The sequence below is a fragment of the Pristiophorus japonicus genome, chromosome 3 (assembly GCF_044704955.1).
Source record: "Pristiophorus japonicus isolate sPriJap1 chromosome 3, sPriJap1.hap1, whole genome shotgun sequence".
Classification (NCBI taxonomy): Eukaryota; Metazoa; Chordata; class Chondrichthyes; family Pristiophoridae; genus Pristiophorus; species Pristiophorus japonicus.
In genome coordinates, this window is record NC_091979.1 from 306,112,762 (window position 1) to 306,128,401 (window position 15,640).

The window sequence follows — 15,640 nt, forward strand, 5'->3', positions numbered from 1 at the left end:
ACGATCACATGCAGTGTAAATGCAGCTCTGTGTTGCTTTACTTCTTGTGTCTGACTTCAGGGAGAGGTGACATTTTTACGGTGTTGGCCAGACCATAAAAGAAAGTCTTGCATTTATTTAGTGCCTTTCACGACCACTGAACGTCTCAAAGCACTTTACAGCCAATGAGTGTACAATGTAGTCACTGTTGTAATGTGCAATGCCTTCTGGGTTCTGAAACTTGGAGCACCTTTACGCATGCAGGGTGTGGTGGTGCTCAAAGATTGGGCCGAATCTAGAGTATCCACTTACCGTGGCTACACAGAATCATGCTCAAGAATTTGACTTGCAGCAGTCAGTAATTGAAAGCTGGAGCACTGCAACACACGATTGTTTGAAGTGAGAGTGAATTTTGGATGGTTATGTTGGCCATAATGTTGGCATATGCCGATCATGAGGTCACTGCCTCTGCCCAGCTCCTGCTGGCACAAGATTGCTCTTCACTCGATCTTAGCACCACATTTGGCATTATGTGACGTAGTTATATCACTAATTGGTGCATTTCCCTTTCTTCTCCCATTCTCACATTGCTGTCTGTGGACCTTGCTTTGTGTAAATTGGCTGTCGCATTTCCTACACTACACCAATGACTACACTTCAAAAGTATTTCAGTGTGGTGTCAGCTGGGGCGCTCGGTATGTCGTACTCCTGCCTCCGAGTCAGAAGGTGGTGCTTTCAAACCCTGTTCCAGGGATTTGAGCACATAATCCAGGCTGACACTCCAGTGCACTGTCGGATGAGACGTTAAACCAAGATGGTTCATTTCCCTTTTTTCTCCCATTGTCATAGTGCTGCTTGTGCGAGCTTGCTGTGCACGAATTGGCAGCCACGTTTCCTCCATTACAACAGTGACTCCACTTCAAAAGTACTTCATTGAGTCTAAAGCATTTTGGGACGTGCTGAGGTTGTGAAAGATGCAACATAAATGCAAGTTCTTTCTGTGGCGCTATTCCTGGTGACTGGTCAACCAGTGCTGGAGACACCAAGGTCCATCTCCTCAAGAAGTGGTTTTACATGGTATTTCTGAAGTCATCCGGCTGGACCAGCGACGTAAATGGCTACCATTGTTTCTGGCTGCTTCCCAATCACAGGCTGGAAACAAGCTCCTTCAGCGACCAGAAGTTAAAGGGCCAGCGACTGGTGCAATTTGTGACTTTAAGTAAGCAATACTTCTCGCCAATGTCCTGGAGTCCGCCCACAACGTAAATAGGGAAGATTGCAGCATCGCTGTCCTGCACTTCTCAAGAAGTGCTCGACGCAGCAACATTTCTATTACATAAATATGTTCTACAAATCAAATTTACAGACCATTGCGAAGCAGCAAAGGCCTTAATCTCACAAGAGGCTGCCTGTCTGTCTGCCTGATGGGCGTGAGGACTGTTCTCCATTTTGAGCTGACTAGCACGCCAACCTTATTTGTTTTCATTTTATTTTAAAGCCAGTATTACTGTATCCATGATCTCTGAAGTAACTTCCCAAAATACTTCCGTGTCCAGATTTTATCCGAATATCCCAGTGCAGATTAGTGTGAACTTTCAACACTTTACCCTCCCCATTCCGTGTAACTGCACAAAGGTGATGCAATTCACTGCAAGTGCTCTCCAATTCCAAGTTCATCATTCTGACTGACGTGGCTCGCTCCTGCCCAATTCCAGATATGCACATCTGTTACTGACTGATTCGCCAAGTTTCCTTTGGATCAAAGCTTTTGGAATGACGTACTGTTCGACTTCTCTAGAGTCTTGCATAACTGAAGGCCAACAGGCCATAAAGACCAAGGCTTCGTACTTTGATCCGAGACTGCTTCCTAGTTTTCACATTAATTTATTCATCGGTGGTGTACTGTACGTTGCATCTTTCCTGGCTGCGTCTCCGCTTGCACCACAGTGTGAACTCGCTGATCCCATGCTCCAAGCGGGGAACTTCCCCTGAAGGGAGCGCAGGTCAGAGAATCAGTGCTAAAGTGTAGCCCTATCGACGACAAGCGCTCCCTTTGCGTGTTGCCACTCTTGAGAGCACAGGATCCATGTATTAACCCTTACAGATGTTTTTCAGCGGGTCGTCTTTACAGCGTGATTATGTAGTTGCTCATGTTGAGCACACAGTCCTGGCTCCAATCGCAAACTGGTGCCACTACATAAATATGTCCATATATTTAGGTGTACATTAATGCTACAACAACTCGCGCCTTTAATATAATAAAATGTCCCAAAGGACTTCACAGGAGCAAAATTTGACACCGAGCCTCATAAGGATACATTAGCAAAGATGACTAAAAGCTTGGCCAAAGAGGTAGGTTTTAAGGAGGGAAGAGAGGTGAAGAGGTTTAGGGAGGAAATTCCAGGGCCTCGGCAGCTGAAGGCACAGCCGCCAATGGTGGAGCGATTAATATAGCGGATGCGCAAGAGGCCAGAATTTTAGGAGCACAGAAATCACGGAGGGTTGGACGAGGTTACAGAGATAGGGAGGGGCGAGGACTGAGGCTGTACAAGTACATCAAAATAAAACAAATACTAACTGAGCTGAGGAGTACGCCCTGTTTTCAAAAACTATTGTAACTTGTACTTGAGAAGAAGTCATACTGTTGAATCCTTTGACGCTAACCCTTGGGCGTGAACATCTGCCACTGCATTCCAAGTGCTGCTGAAAAATCTTGAGGTGACATTAGAATAATGTGGCCTTAATTACATCTTCATACTGGTATATTGTTCCTGTAGATTGACTAGTCTGGGTCTATCCTCTCAAAAAAAGACTCCATAAGGGATATGTTGGAAGTGTTTAAAAGTATGAAAGCTTCAGACAAATTACATCCAAGTTCGGCTTTTCTGCTGTGTACAGAGTTTCAGCACTTTGAGCTAGAATTTCAACGACTTTGTGACTGGGTATTCGCCGTGATTTGACCTTCCGTGGCGAAAATACAGTCGGCGGGATCTTCGGGGTACTTTTTTGTGACGGTGCTTCCACGTACCGCCGGGGAAAGATGGCCGATATGCAACAGCGCAAATAGCTTTTGCGATCGATTTTTTTTGGCTCTCTTGGGATCTGTATTCTGTGCCCAGAATACCGACCGGGTAAAACCTACGGTCATCATCATCATAGGCAGTCCCTCGGAATCGAGGAAGGCTTGCTTTCACTCTTAACATGAGTCCTTAAGTGGCTGAACAGTCCAATATGAGAACCACAGTCTCTGTCACAGGTGGGACAGATAGTCGTTGAGGGAAGGGGTGGGTGGGACAGGTTTGCCGCACGCTCTTTCCGCAGCCTACTGCTTGGTTTCTGCATGCTCTGGGTGACGAGACTCGAGGTGCTCAGCGCCCTCCCGGATGCACTTCCTCCACTTAGAGCGGTCTTTGGCCAGGGACTCCCAGGTGTCAGTGGGGATGTTGCACTTTATCAGGGAGGCTTTGAGGGTGTCCTTGTAACGTTTCCGCTGCCCACCTTTTGGCTCATTTGCCATGAAGGAATTCCGAGTAGAGCGCTTGCTTTGGTAGTCTCGTGTCTGGCATGCGAATTATGTGGCCTGCCCAGCGGAGCTGATCAAATGTGGTCAGTGCTTCAATGCTGGGGATGTTGACCTGGTCGAGGACACTAACATTGGTGCGTCTGTCCTCCCAGGGGATTTGTAAGATCTTGCGGAGACATCGTTGGTGGTATTTCTCCAGCGACTTGAGGTGTCTACTGTACATGGTCCATGTTTCTGAGCCATACAGGAGGGCGGATATTACTACAGCCCTGTAGACCATGAGCTTGGTGGCAGTTTTGAGGGCCTGGTCTTCAAACACACTTTTCCTCAGGCAGTCGAAGGCTGCACTGGCGCACTGGAGACGGTGTTGGATCTCGTTGTCAATGCCTGCTCTTGTTGATGGGAGGCTCCCGAGATATGGGAAGTGGTCCACGTTGTCGAGGGCCATGACTGGAGGGCAGTGCTGTGCGGCGACGACAGGCTGGTAGAGGACCTTTGTCTTACTGATGTTTAGCGTAAAACCCATGCTTTCGTATGCCTCAGTAAATACGTCCACTATGTCCTGGAGTTCAACCTCTGTCTGTGCACAGACGCAGGCGCGTCCGTGTATTGTAGCTCGACGTCAGAGGTTGGGGTGGTTTTGGACCTGGCCTGGAGACGGCGAAGGTTGAACAGGTTCCCACTGGTTCTGTAGCTTAGTTCCACTCCAGCGGGGAGCTTGTCGACTGTGAGGTGGAGCATGGCAGCGAGGAAGATTGAGAAGAGGGTTGGGGCGATGACGCAGCCTTGCTTGACGCTGGTCCGGACGTGGATTGGTTCTGTGATGAATCCATTGGTCAGGCTCACGGCCTGCATGTCGTCGTGGAGCAGGTGGAGTGTGGTGACGTACTTTTGGGGGCATCCGAAATGGAGGAGGACGCACCATAGACCCTTGCAGTTGACAGTGTCAAAGGCCTTTGTAAGGTCAAAGAAGGCCATGTATAAGGGCTGGCGCGCTGTTCCCTGCATTTTTCCTGCAGTTGTCGCGCTGCAAAAATCATGTCCGTTGTGCCCCGTAGGGGACGTAATCCGCACTGTGACTCTGGGAGGAGCTCCTAGACTACAGAGTGCAGCCCTGTCAGCAGCGGTGAGTATAAAGAGCTGCAAAAAAAGTAAGTTAAAGTTTTTATTTTTATTTACATTTTCATTTTTAAATTCTTTTTCAGCGATTTATTAGGTGAGTGTTTTGTGAATGTATTTTTTTTTGTTTTTTGCAGTTTTTTTTTGTTGTTTTTCTTCCCCCCCCCACTCCCAAGGCCCCTCTCGCAGCGCTATCGGAGTAAAGTTGCCGAAATTCACGGGCAATACCCATTTTTACCGATGTGCAAATTAAAGGCAGAAAAGCGGGCCTAAAAACTGTAGCGAAGCGAAAATGGTAATTTTGGCATCAAAACCAAAATTCTAGCCCAAAGGGTCATATTTACAAATTAAGGAAAACAGAAAATAGGAAATGCATTACTCGAAGGGTGGTCAGTGTGTAGAACAGGTTACTGGCATGAGTGGTGGAACAAGAAACCTTACTGGCTTTTAAGAAGGAATTCGGTAGGTTCTAGTCAACAATGGGATTCAAGGTTATTAAGAACATAAGGAACAGGAGTAGGCCATTCAGCCCTTTGAGCCTGCCCCACCATTCAATGTTCATGGCTAATCTACCTCAACACTTTCCTGCATTATCCCCATATTCCTTGATTCCCTTAATATCCAAAAATCTATCGATCTCTGCCTTGAAGATACTCAACAACTGAGCATCTAGATTAGAACTGCACCAAGGGCATACTGTGGATAGGTGGGCTAGATGAGCCAAAGGCCTTCACCTGCCTGAAACTGTTACAATGTAAATAAGGTGGTTTAGAAGGATATAATACAGACGAGCAGGGTCAGCTTGGTTTTATGAAAGGGAAATCATGTTTGACAAATTTGCTGGAGTTCTTTGAGGATGTAACGAGCAGGGTGGATATGGGGGAAACCAGTAGATTTGGATTTCCAGAAGGCATTCGATAAGGTGCCACATAAAAGGTCACTGCACAAGCTAAGAGCTCATGGGGTTTCGGCTGCCCCCAGAAGTTTGTCACCATTCTCCGCCAGTTCGATGAAGACATGCAAGCCGTGATCCTGACCAAAGGATCCACCACAGACCCAATCCACGTCCAGACCGAGGTCAAGCAGGGCTACGTCATCGCACCAAAGCTCTTCTCGATCTTCCTTGCTGCAATGCTCCATCTCGCTATCAACAAGCTCCCCGCTGGAGTGGAACTAAATTATAGAACCAATGGGAACCTGTTCAAACTACGTCGTCTCCAGGCTAGATCCAAGGTCGTCCCATCCTCTGTCATCGAACTACTGTACGCGGACGACGCTTGCGTCTGCGCACTCTGAGGCTGAACTCCAAGTCATCGACACCTTCACCGAGGCGTACGAAAGCATGGGCCTTACAATAAACATCCGTAGGACAAAGGTCCTCCATCAACCTGACCCCGCCACACAGCACTGCCCCCCAGTCATCAAGATCCACGCAAAAACCACCAGCATAAATCTACAAGCAACTTAAAGGAAAAGCATCAACTCCAATATAAGTAAATACAAGTGGCACTCCAACCATCAGTGTCAAACTGGGCTTCTATATGGTATATGAGGACATAATAGGTAAATAACGTGGACCATTTTCCATACTTCGGGAGCCTACTATCAGCAAGGGCAGACATCGATGATGAGATCCAACAACGCCTCCAGTGTGCCAGAGGAAGAGTGTTTGAAGGCCAGGACCTCAAATCTGGCACCAAGCTTTATGGTCTATAGGGCAGTAGGGATACCTGCCCGCCTATATGGCTCAGAGACGTGGACCATATACAGCAGACACCTCAGCGCTGGAGAAGTACCATCCCCAGCATCGAAGTGCTGACCACACTCGACCAGCTCCGTTGAGTGGGCCACGTCGTCCGCATGCCCGACACGAGACTCCCTAAGCTAGTGCTCTACTCGGAACTCCTACACACGGCAAGTGAGCCCCAGGTGGGCAGAGGACACCCTCAAAGCATCTTTGATAAAGTGCAACATCCCCACCGGCACTTGGGAATCCCTGGCCCAAGACCACCCAAAGTGAAGGAAGATCATCCAGGAGGGCGCTGAGCAACTCGAGTCTCGTCGCCGAGAGCATGAAGAAAACAAGCGCAGACAGCAGAAGGAGCGTACGGCAAACCAGGCTACCCACCTACCCTTTCCTTCAACCACTGTCTGTCCCATCTGTTAGAGACTGTAATTCCCACATTGGACTGTACAGCCACCTGAGAACTTACTTTGAGAGAGGAAGCAAGTCTTCCTTGATTTCGAGGGACTGCCTATGATGATGATTAGCATGGATAGAGGATTGGTTAACTAAGAGGAAACAGAGAGTCGGGATAAATGGGTAATTTTCAGTTTGGTAAACTGTAACTAGTGGGGTACCACAGGGATCAGTGCTGGGACCTCAACTATTTACAATCTATATTAATGACTTAGATGAAGGGCCCGAGTGTAATGCAGCCAAATTTGCTGCTGATACAAAGATAGGTGGGAAAGCAAGTTGTGAGGGGGACGCAAAGAATCTGCAAAAGGAAATAGGCTAAGTGAGTGGGCAAAAATTTGGCAGATGGTGTATAATGTGGGAAAATGTGAGGTTATCCACTTTGGTAGGAAAAATAAAAAAGCAAATTATTATTTTAATGGGGCAAGATTACAAAATGCTGAGGACAGTGGGATGTGGGGTCCTTGTACATGAAACACAAAGTTAGAATGCAGGTACAGCAAGTAATCAGGAAGGCAAATGGAATGTTGGCCTTTATTGCAAGGGGGATAGAGTACAAAAGCAGAGAAGTGCTGCTACAGCTGTACAGGGTATTGGTGAGGCCACACCTGGAGTACTGCGTACAGTTTTGGTCTCCGTATTTAAGGAAGGATATACTTGCACTGGAGGCTGTTCAGAGAAGGTTCACTAGGTTGATTCCTGAGTTGAAGGGGTTGTCTTATGAAGAAAGGTTGAGCCTATACTCATTGGAGTTTAGAAGAATGAGAGGTGATCTTATCGAAATGTATAAGATTCTGAGGGGGCTCGACAGGGTAAATGCAGAGAGGATGTTTCCCCCTCGTGGGGGAATCTAGAACGAGGGCGCAGAGTTTTAGAACAAGGGGTTGCCCATTTAAAACGGAAATGAGGAATTTCTTCTCGCAGAGGGTCATGAATCTTTGGAATTCTCTACCCCAGAGAGCTGTGGAGGCTGGGTCATTGAATATATTTAAGTTGGAGATACAGATTTTTGAATGATAAGGGAGTCGAGGGTTATGGGGAGTGGGCAGGGAAGTGGAGTTGAGGCCAGGATCAGATCACTCATGATCTTACTGAATGGCGGAGCAGGCTCGAGGGGCCTTATGGCCTACTCCTATTTCTTATGTTCTTATGTTTGAGTCATATGCCCATGATTTCAGAGCAATGTATTGTCACTGTATGTGTTGGTTTAATTGTAACTTTGAGTCCATTGTCAAGTACAGAAAATTGCCTTTGACCAGTGGGGGGGAGGTGGTGCCAGTATGATAGGCAGATGCAGACATTTGAAAATAGCTGAATATTAAGCTTTGAGCTCTCTTGTTTATTAGCAACTGACCTGTAACAACAAATGCGGCACTTGTTATCCAGCTTTAACATTGGTTTGTACTTGTTCCACAGGCCCAGCCAGTCCCGGACGAACTTGTCAGAAAGATCCTTGGGAACCGAGCTACATTTAGTCCTATTGTAACAGTGGAACCCAGAAGAAGGAAATTCCACAAACCTATTACAATGACGATTCCAGTGCCACCTGCATCAGGAGGAGATGTATCAAATGGATACAGAGGAGATGCTCCAAGCCTCAGGTTGCTGTGTAGTATAACAGGTTGGTTTGCCCTCACCCTTTTCCCTCAACAAGACTATTTCAAGTGCAGTGGTTTTCTAAAAGCATGAAATGGTTTGTTGAACATTTTTATTTTGCTCTTCAAATCAAATGTATGTTATTTTCTTACTTATTCTTGGGATGTGGGCGTGGCTGGCAAGGCCAGAATTTAATGCCCATTCCTAGTTGCCCTTGAGAAGGTGGTGGTGAGCTACCGCCTCGAACCGTTGCAGTCCGTTTGGTGAAGGTACTCCGACAGTGCTGTTACATATGGAGTTCCAGGATGATAACCCAGCGACCATGAAGGAACAGCAATATATTTCCACGTCAGGATGTTTTGTGGCTTGGAGGGGAACTTGCAGGTGATGGTGTTCCCATGTACCTGCTGCTTTTGTCCTTCTAGGTGACAAACGAGCCAAAGGTGGACAGAGGAAACGTTACAAGGACACCCTCAAAGCTTCCCTGATAAACTGCAACATCCCCACCGACATCTGGGAGTCCCTGGCCAAAGACCGCCCTAAGTCGAGGGAGTGCATCCGGGAGCACCTCTAGTCTCATCGCCGACTGCATGCAGAAGACGAGCGCAGGCAGCGGAAAGAATGTGCGGCAAACCTGTCCCACCCTCCCTTCCCCCTCAGCGGCTGTCTGTCCCACCTGTGACAGGGACTATGGCTCTCGTATTGGACTGTTCAGCCACCTAAGAACTCACGCTGAGTGGAAGCAAGTCTTCCTCGATTCCGAGGGACTGCCTATGATGGGTAGAGGTCGCAGGTTTAGGAGGTGCTGTCGAAGAACCTTGGTGAGTTGCTGCAGTGGATCCTTAGTGCATACTGCAGCCACTGCGCTGGTGGAGGAGGGTGTTGATGTTTAAGGTGGTGGATAGACTGCTGATCAATTCCTGGATGGTGTAGAGCTTCTTGAGTGTTGTTGAAACTTCAGCCATCCAGGCAAGTGGAGAATATTCCATCACACTCCTGACTTGATTAAATACTAATATTTTCACAGTCCATTCTGGCGTATTAAGCCTTAAGACTGTTGCATCAGTATACCTATTATGCACAGGAATGGATTCAGTAACTTACTGTATGGGCAGTCATGATGAAGGTGGCAACAGACAGCGTAGACTTTCCATAGGTTCCATGTTTGGATCCGTAGATGTAATCCACAGGTGTCTGACATCCTATTGGTATTCTAGGTCGATAGACGATCATCGTTGTACTGTGATATAGTCAGAGGTCCTCATTGTACCTGACCGATGGTTCTGACAGCTGTCATTTTCTCTCTTTACTTGATAGGAGGCACATCACCTGCTCAGTGGGAAGACATAACTGGAACAACACCATTAACCTTTGTGAACGATGGTGTTTCTTTCACAACAAATGTTTCAGCCAGGTACAGTTTTTCCAAAGCATTTCATGCCCTCCCCTCCCTCAAAGCACCTCAACTCTGTTAGCTGTAGGGTACAATTTCAGTTAAAAATACTTTCTGCCAATTTGTCCAAACTAACTCTCTGCATATTAAGTGATGCAAATGGCCAGACCGCTTCATCAAGCCAATTCGTTTTCTCCTAACTATCATGCAAAAATGTGAGAGAAAATAAATGTAATACTCTAACAAGGGGAAAGTTTGCCAGGGAGTCCTGTTTGTATTCTAACCATTTTCATTTACATGTCATGTTTGGATGGTGTTTTAGCATTATAAATTGGAAAAAGAACTGCTGTCATGGTTCATTGGTACCATTCTTTAAGTGTCCTGTCATGCCGATACTGTGTCCAAAACATTAATTATATTCTGATGCTAATATTCTTGATTTAAAGTAGCTCAATTCAAATTAACTCAGTTCAATTTCTTTTAGCACTGAATTCTCACTTTGCTATTTTATTTATGTTGCTTAATTTAAAATTATTGGCTAATGATTAGTGTCTCTGTGTTATCAGGATTAAGCTGTGTCCCTTTTAGTTGCAGAGATTTTAAGAGCTGTGAACCCATGTTTTCAGTTACATGGCTGAAATAGACAGCCAGAAATGGCATGAACCCATTTTTACAGAGGGGGGAATCAGTCCAGGAAAACCAGTTAACTTCTTCACCCCATGTTTTCAAAATCAGAATATGGATGGTCATTTGTCATCATTTGTTTAGGATGGGAGGAGGGAAGAGAATCACTTTGGGACACTGTCCCTTTAAGAACACCCCACAATTGTGCAGTTATTTTGGGAGTGCTCTGGACGTCAGTTGTCTCTTTTTGATTTTCTGTCCCTTCTTTTCCCCCCCCCCCCCCCCCCTCCTCCCCACATGGTTCTACATTACTAAAATCACCATGAACCATTTTTGGATGAGAACAGTACTCCAGAGTTGTGGGTACAAATGGACAAAAAGCGTTATCAATTTCTGCTACACTGCTGTATTCGTATGCCTACTTTTATTTAATATAAAGATGAACACAGTGGAACATATAGCCTCAAGTGATAGTTTTCATACATGAATAGAATCAAAAATCCATGGAGTGCTGTGAAAAAAGCCCCAAATATATTGGATACTCCCAAGCCGTACCTTTACAAGAAAGGCTGCTTCTTTGATTCTGAGCTGATAATTATCAATTGCCAGAGCTGAAAGGAATGAAATGAGAAACGATGGCCGATAAAATATTCATGTGACCCAGTTTCAAAGTAATTTGCGGTCCCCCATTTTAAATGGTCGGGTGTGTTGATATGAATGCGTGCCAAGCTCAAAAGGTCTCACTGAACTTCATGTTTGTGTAATTTCATGTACAGATTTTGGCTTGTCGACTGCCATCAGGTGCCAGAAACTGTTAGTTTAGCCACACAGCTCTACAGGGAATTAATCTGTGTCCCGTACATGGCCAAATTTGTTGTATTTGCCAAAATGCATGACCCTGTGGAAGCCCGTCTGCGTTGCTTCTGCATGACTGACGATAAAGTCGACAAGACATTAGAGCAGCAGGAAAACTTCACCGAAGTAGCACGAAGCAAAGACATTGAGGTACAGTCTCCACTTTCACGCCGCCTTTTTGCACATGCAAACCGGCGATTTGCGCAGTCTCTCGGTGCTATGGCAGATTGTTTGAGACTACTTTGTACATAGGCCCGTGACCAACTTCTGGATCTCTGTTCTAGATTGGGATTATAACTTTTGTTTGTTTTTTGTGATGCTATACATTTAACAGGATTTGATAGGGTAGATACGGAGAAACAAATTCTTCTGATGGGACAATAAAGGGCGAGGAGATGATCTTAAAGTTCGAGCTAAACCATTTAGGAGGGAAATCAGGCAACACTTTTTCACACAGGGTAGTAGAAATCTGGAATTCTCCTCTCCCTAAAAGGCTGTGGATGCTGCGGGTCAGTTGGAGCTTCCAAGGCTGAGATCGATAGATTTCTGTTCGGTAAGGGTATCGATGGATGGTGGTTAACTGGGGTTGAGGTACAGATCAGCCATGATCCAATTGATTGGCAGAGCAGCATCGAGCGGCTGAATGGCCTACTCCTGTTCCTTAAAAAAAAAAAAAATGCTTTCTATTCCTCTCCTCCCATTGATCGCTTTGGAGGGTCTGGGCTCCAGCTGAGCAGTGGCCAGATGTCAAAGCGACTGTCGCCAGCCAGTGGCACATTAGCTTGTTTGTCCCGAGAAGGGACCTTGATTCCTTCTCTCTTTCCTCTCATTCTGGCACTCACTAGGAATGCCCCCCCCTGCCGCAACTGACCCAGTGCTGCACCTGGCACCTGAGCCACGATTGCCAGCTCAAAATTTACACAAACCCCAGGATGATCATTGAGGGCTGCAATTGGGCCCACGTTCTCCAGGTAACGCTCCATTGTATGTACAGGCACCCTCATTAAGTTAAGTAATTTCAAGTGTGCTGTGAGAAATAGTGTAGAGGTTTTATCTGGAACAGGGAAGTAATGGGGTTTCATCATTTTTATTTCATAAAATTCTGCAAATAGGTTGGTCACAATGTCTTGCACATTTTTTCAGTCACTGCTTGTGCTTATTTGTAATCTTGCGATGGTAACCAACAGGTGCTAGAAGGTAAACCCATCTTTGTGGATTGCTATGGAAACCTGGTTCCTCTCGCCAAAGCAGGACAGCAGCTTGTATTCAACTTTTACGCTTTCAAAGAAAATAGATTGCCCTTTGGTGTGAAGGTAAGATAACGACAACATCAACTTACATTTTTTTATACAGCGCCTTTTAACGTAGGAATAGCATCTCGAGGCGTTTCACAGGAGCGTAATCAGATGGAAATTGACAGTGAGCCAAAGAAAAACGGTGACCAAAAGCTTGATCAAAGAGGTAGTTACCATTTGACTCAGTTGGTAGCACTCATCTCCGTGGTCATGGATTCAAGTCTCGCCACAGAATGCAGCACGTGATTTAGGCTGACACAATACTGCAGTACTGGGCGAGTGCTGCATTGTCAGAGCTGCCATCTTTCAGATGGAATGCTAAACCAAGATCTCATTTGCCAGCTCAGGTGGACATTAAAGATCTCTTGGCACTATTCAGAGAAAAGCAGGGCGTTCTTCCAGTGTCCTGGCCCACGTTTGTCCCTCAGCCAACACCACCAAAAATAGATTATCTGTTCATAAAAGAGATGTTAGGATAGGTGACCAAAAGCTTGGTCAAAGAGTTAGATTTTAAGGAGTGTCTCAAAGAAGAAAGTCAGAGGTGTAGGGAGGGAATTCCAGAGCTTAGGGCCAAGATAGCTGAAGGCGCGGCCTTCAATAGTGCAGTGAGCGGAGTGGGGGACGCCCCAGATATACAGCAACATCAGCCGTCACTTTGTTAGGCTAATATATTCAGACAGGGAATTCTTCATCATCATCATCATCATCATCATAGACAGTCCCTCAGAATCGAGGACGACTTGCTTCTACTCTTAGCATGAGTCCTTAGGTGACTGTACAGTCCACTACGAGAACCACAGTCTCTGTCACAGGTGGGACAGACAGTGGTTGAAGGGAAGGGTTGGCGGGGAGCCTGGTTTGCCGCACGCTCCTTCCGCTGCCTGCGCTTGATTTCTGCATGCTCTCGGCGACGATACTCGAGGAGCTCAGCGCCCTCCCGGATGCACTTCCTCCACTTAGGGCGGTCTTTGGCCAGGAACTCCCAGGTGACAGTGGGGATATCACACTTTATCAGGGAGGCTTTGAGGGTGTCCTTGTAACGATTCCTCCGCCCACCTTTGGTTCGTTTGCTGTGGACGAGTTCCGAGTAGAGCGCTTGCTTTGGAAGTCTCGTGTCTGGCATGCAAACTATGTGGCCTGCCCAGTGGAGCTGATCAAGTGTGGTCAGTGCTTCAATGCCGGGATGTTGGCCTGGACGAGGACGCTAATGTTTGTGCGTCTGTCCTCCCACAGGGAATTATTTGGTTTATGAATGCCGGGTGCCAAACGCATTGCTCATGCCCCCTGACCCAAGTGAAACGTAATATAGACTTTGTATAAAAGAGCAGAGGACAAACATGTGGCCTTTGTCTGAAGCTATGTATCTGTTGCCCAAATTGAAACTCCGCTTCTAAATGTACATTAATTGATGTGTTGTGAGAGATCCAATCTGTGTGCTATTTTTAGACGATAAACCAATTCATTTAAACTCCATTTGACTATGACGGATGTAGTGACCAGTCAAAGGCACTTCCAATTTGAAACTTTTCCTCATTAAAATATCAGTTTATTTTAAATGTCCTCTGAAAGTAACATGAGAATGCTGCAATACCAAAATCAATCTATTCCGATACGTAGTGAAGAGCTCCTTTATCAAGATGAAAGACCTACATTTATATCACGCCTTTTATGTTTTCAGGAAGTCCCAAAGTGTTTACAGCCAATGAAGTACTTTTGAAGTGTAGTCACTGTTGTAATGTAGCAACCAATTTGCACATAGCAAGGTCCCACAAACAGCAAGATGATGATGGCCAGATAATCTGTGCGTGATATATTGGTTTAGGGATAAATATTGGCCAGGACACTGGGGATAATCATGGGTGATTTTAACCTTCACATTGATTGGACAAAGCAAATTGGCCAGGGTAGCCTTGAGGAAGAGTTCATAGAGTGTATCCGAAGATAGTTTCCTTGAACAATACATTTCAGAACCACCCAGGGAGCAGGCTATCTTAGATCTGGTACTGTGTAATGAGACAGGATTAATAAATGATCTCCTAGTAAAGGATCCTCTAGGAATAAGTGACCATAACATGGATGAATTTCACATTCAGTTGGAGGGTGAGAAAATTGGATCTCAAACTAATGAGCTGAGCTTAAATAAAGGAGACTACAAAGGTATGAAGGCAGAGTTGGCTAAAGTGGACTGGGAAAATAGATTAAAGTGTGGGACGGTTGATGAGCAATGGCAGGCATTTAAGGAGATATTTCATAAATCGCAACAAAAATATATCCCAATGAGAAGGAAAGACTAAGAGGAAGGGATAACAATATGTGGTTAACTAAGGAAATGAGGGATGGTATCAAATTAAAAACAAGCGCATACAATGTGGCCAAGACTAGTGGGAGGCTAGAGGATTGGGAAACTTTTTAAAAGCCAGCAAAGAACGACTAAAAAAAAATAAGAAAGGGAAGATAGATTATGAAAGTAAACTAGTACAAAATATAAAAATAAGATAGTCAGAGTTTCTACAGGTACATAAAAAGGAAAAGAGTGGCTAAAGTAAATGTTGGTCCCCTAGAGGATGAGACTAGGGAATTAATAATGGGGAACAGGGAAATGGCAGAGACGTTGAACAAATATTTTGTATCGGTCTTCATGGTAGGAGACACTAAAAACATCCCAATAGTGGATAATCAAGGGTCTATAGGGTGGGAGGAACTTAATACAATTGCTATCACTAAAAAAGTTGTACTTGGTAAAATAATGGGATTAAGGCAAACAAGTCCCCTGGACCTGATGGCTTGCATCCTCGGGTCTTAAAAGAAGTGGCTGCAGAGATAGTGGATGCATTCGTTGTAATCTACCAAAATTCCCTGGATTCTGGGGAGGTCCCAGCAGATTGGAAAACCGCAAATGTGACACCCCTATTTAAAAAAGGAGGCAGACAAAAAGCAGGAAACTATAAACCAATTGGCCTAACATCTGTCGTTGGGAAAATGCTGGAGTCCATTATTAAGGAAGCAGTAGTGGGACATTTGGAAAAGCATAATTCAATCAAGCAGAGTCAGCATGG

At 45.6% G+C, this 15,640-nt stretch overlaps 1 protein-coding gene across 1 annotated transcript in view; it reads left to right on the top strand.

Annotated features, from left to right (window-relative positions):
* ank3b (ankyrin 3b) overlaps positions 1 to 15,640 on the top strand; it is a 614,562-nt gene that overhangs the window by 525,180 nt on the left and 73,742 nt on the right. The window contains exons 32-35 of the mRNA XM_070876860.1: positions 8,238 to 8,442; positions 9,735 to 9,831; positions 11,211 to 11,439; positions 12,477 to 12,602. Of these exons, the coding sequence (XP_070732961.1) occupies positions 8,238 to 8,442; positions 9,735 to 9,831; positions 11,211 to 11,439; positions 12,477 to 12,602 (657 nt within the window). The remainder of the gene's footprint in view (positions 1 to 8,237; positions 8,443 to 9,734; positions 9,832 to 11,210; positions 11,440 to 12,476; positions 12,603 to 15,640) is intronic.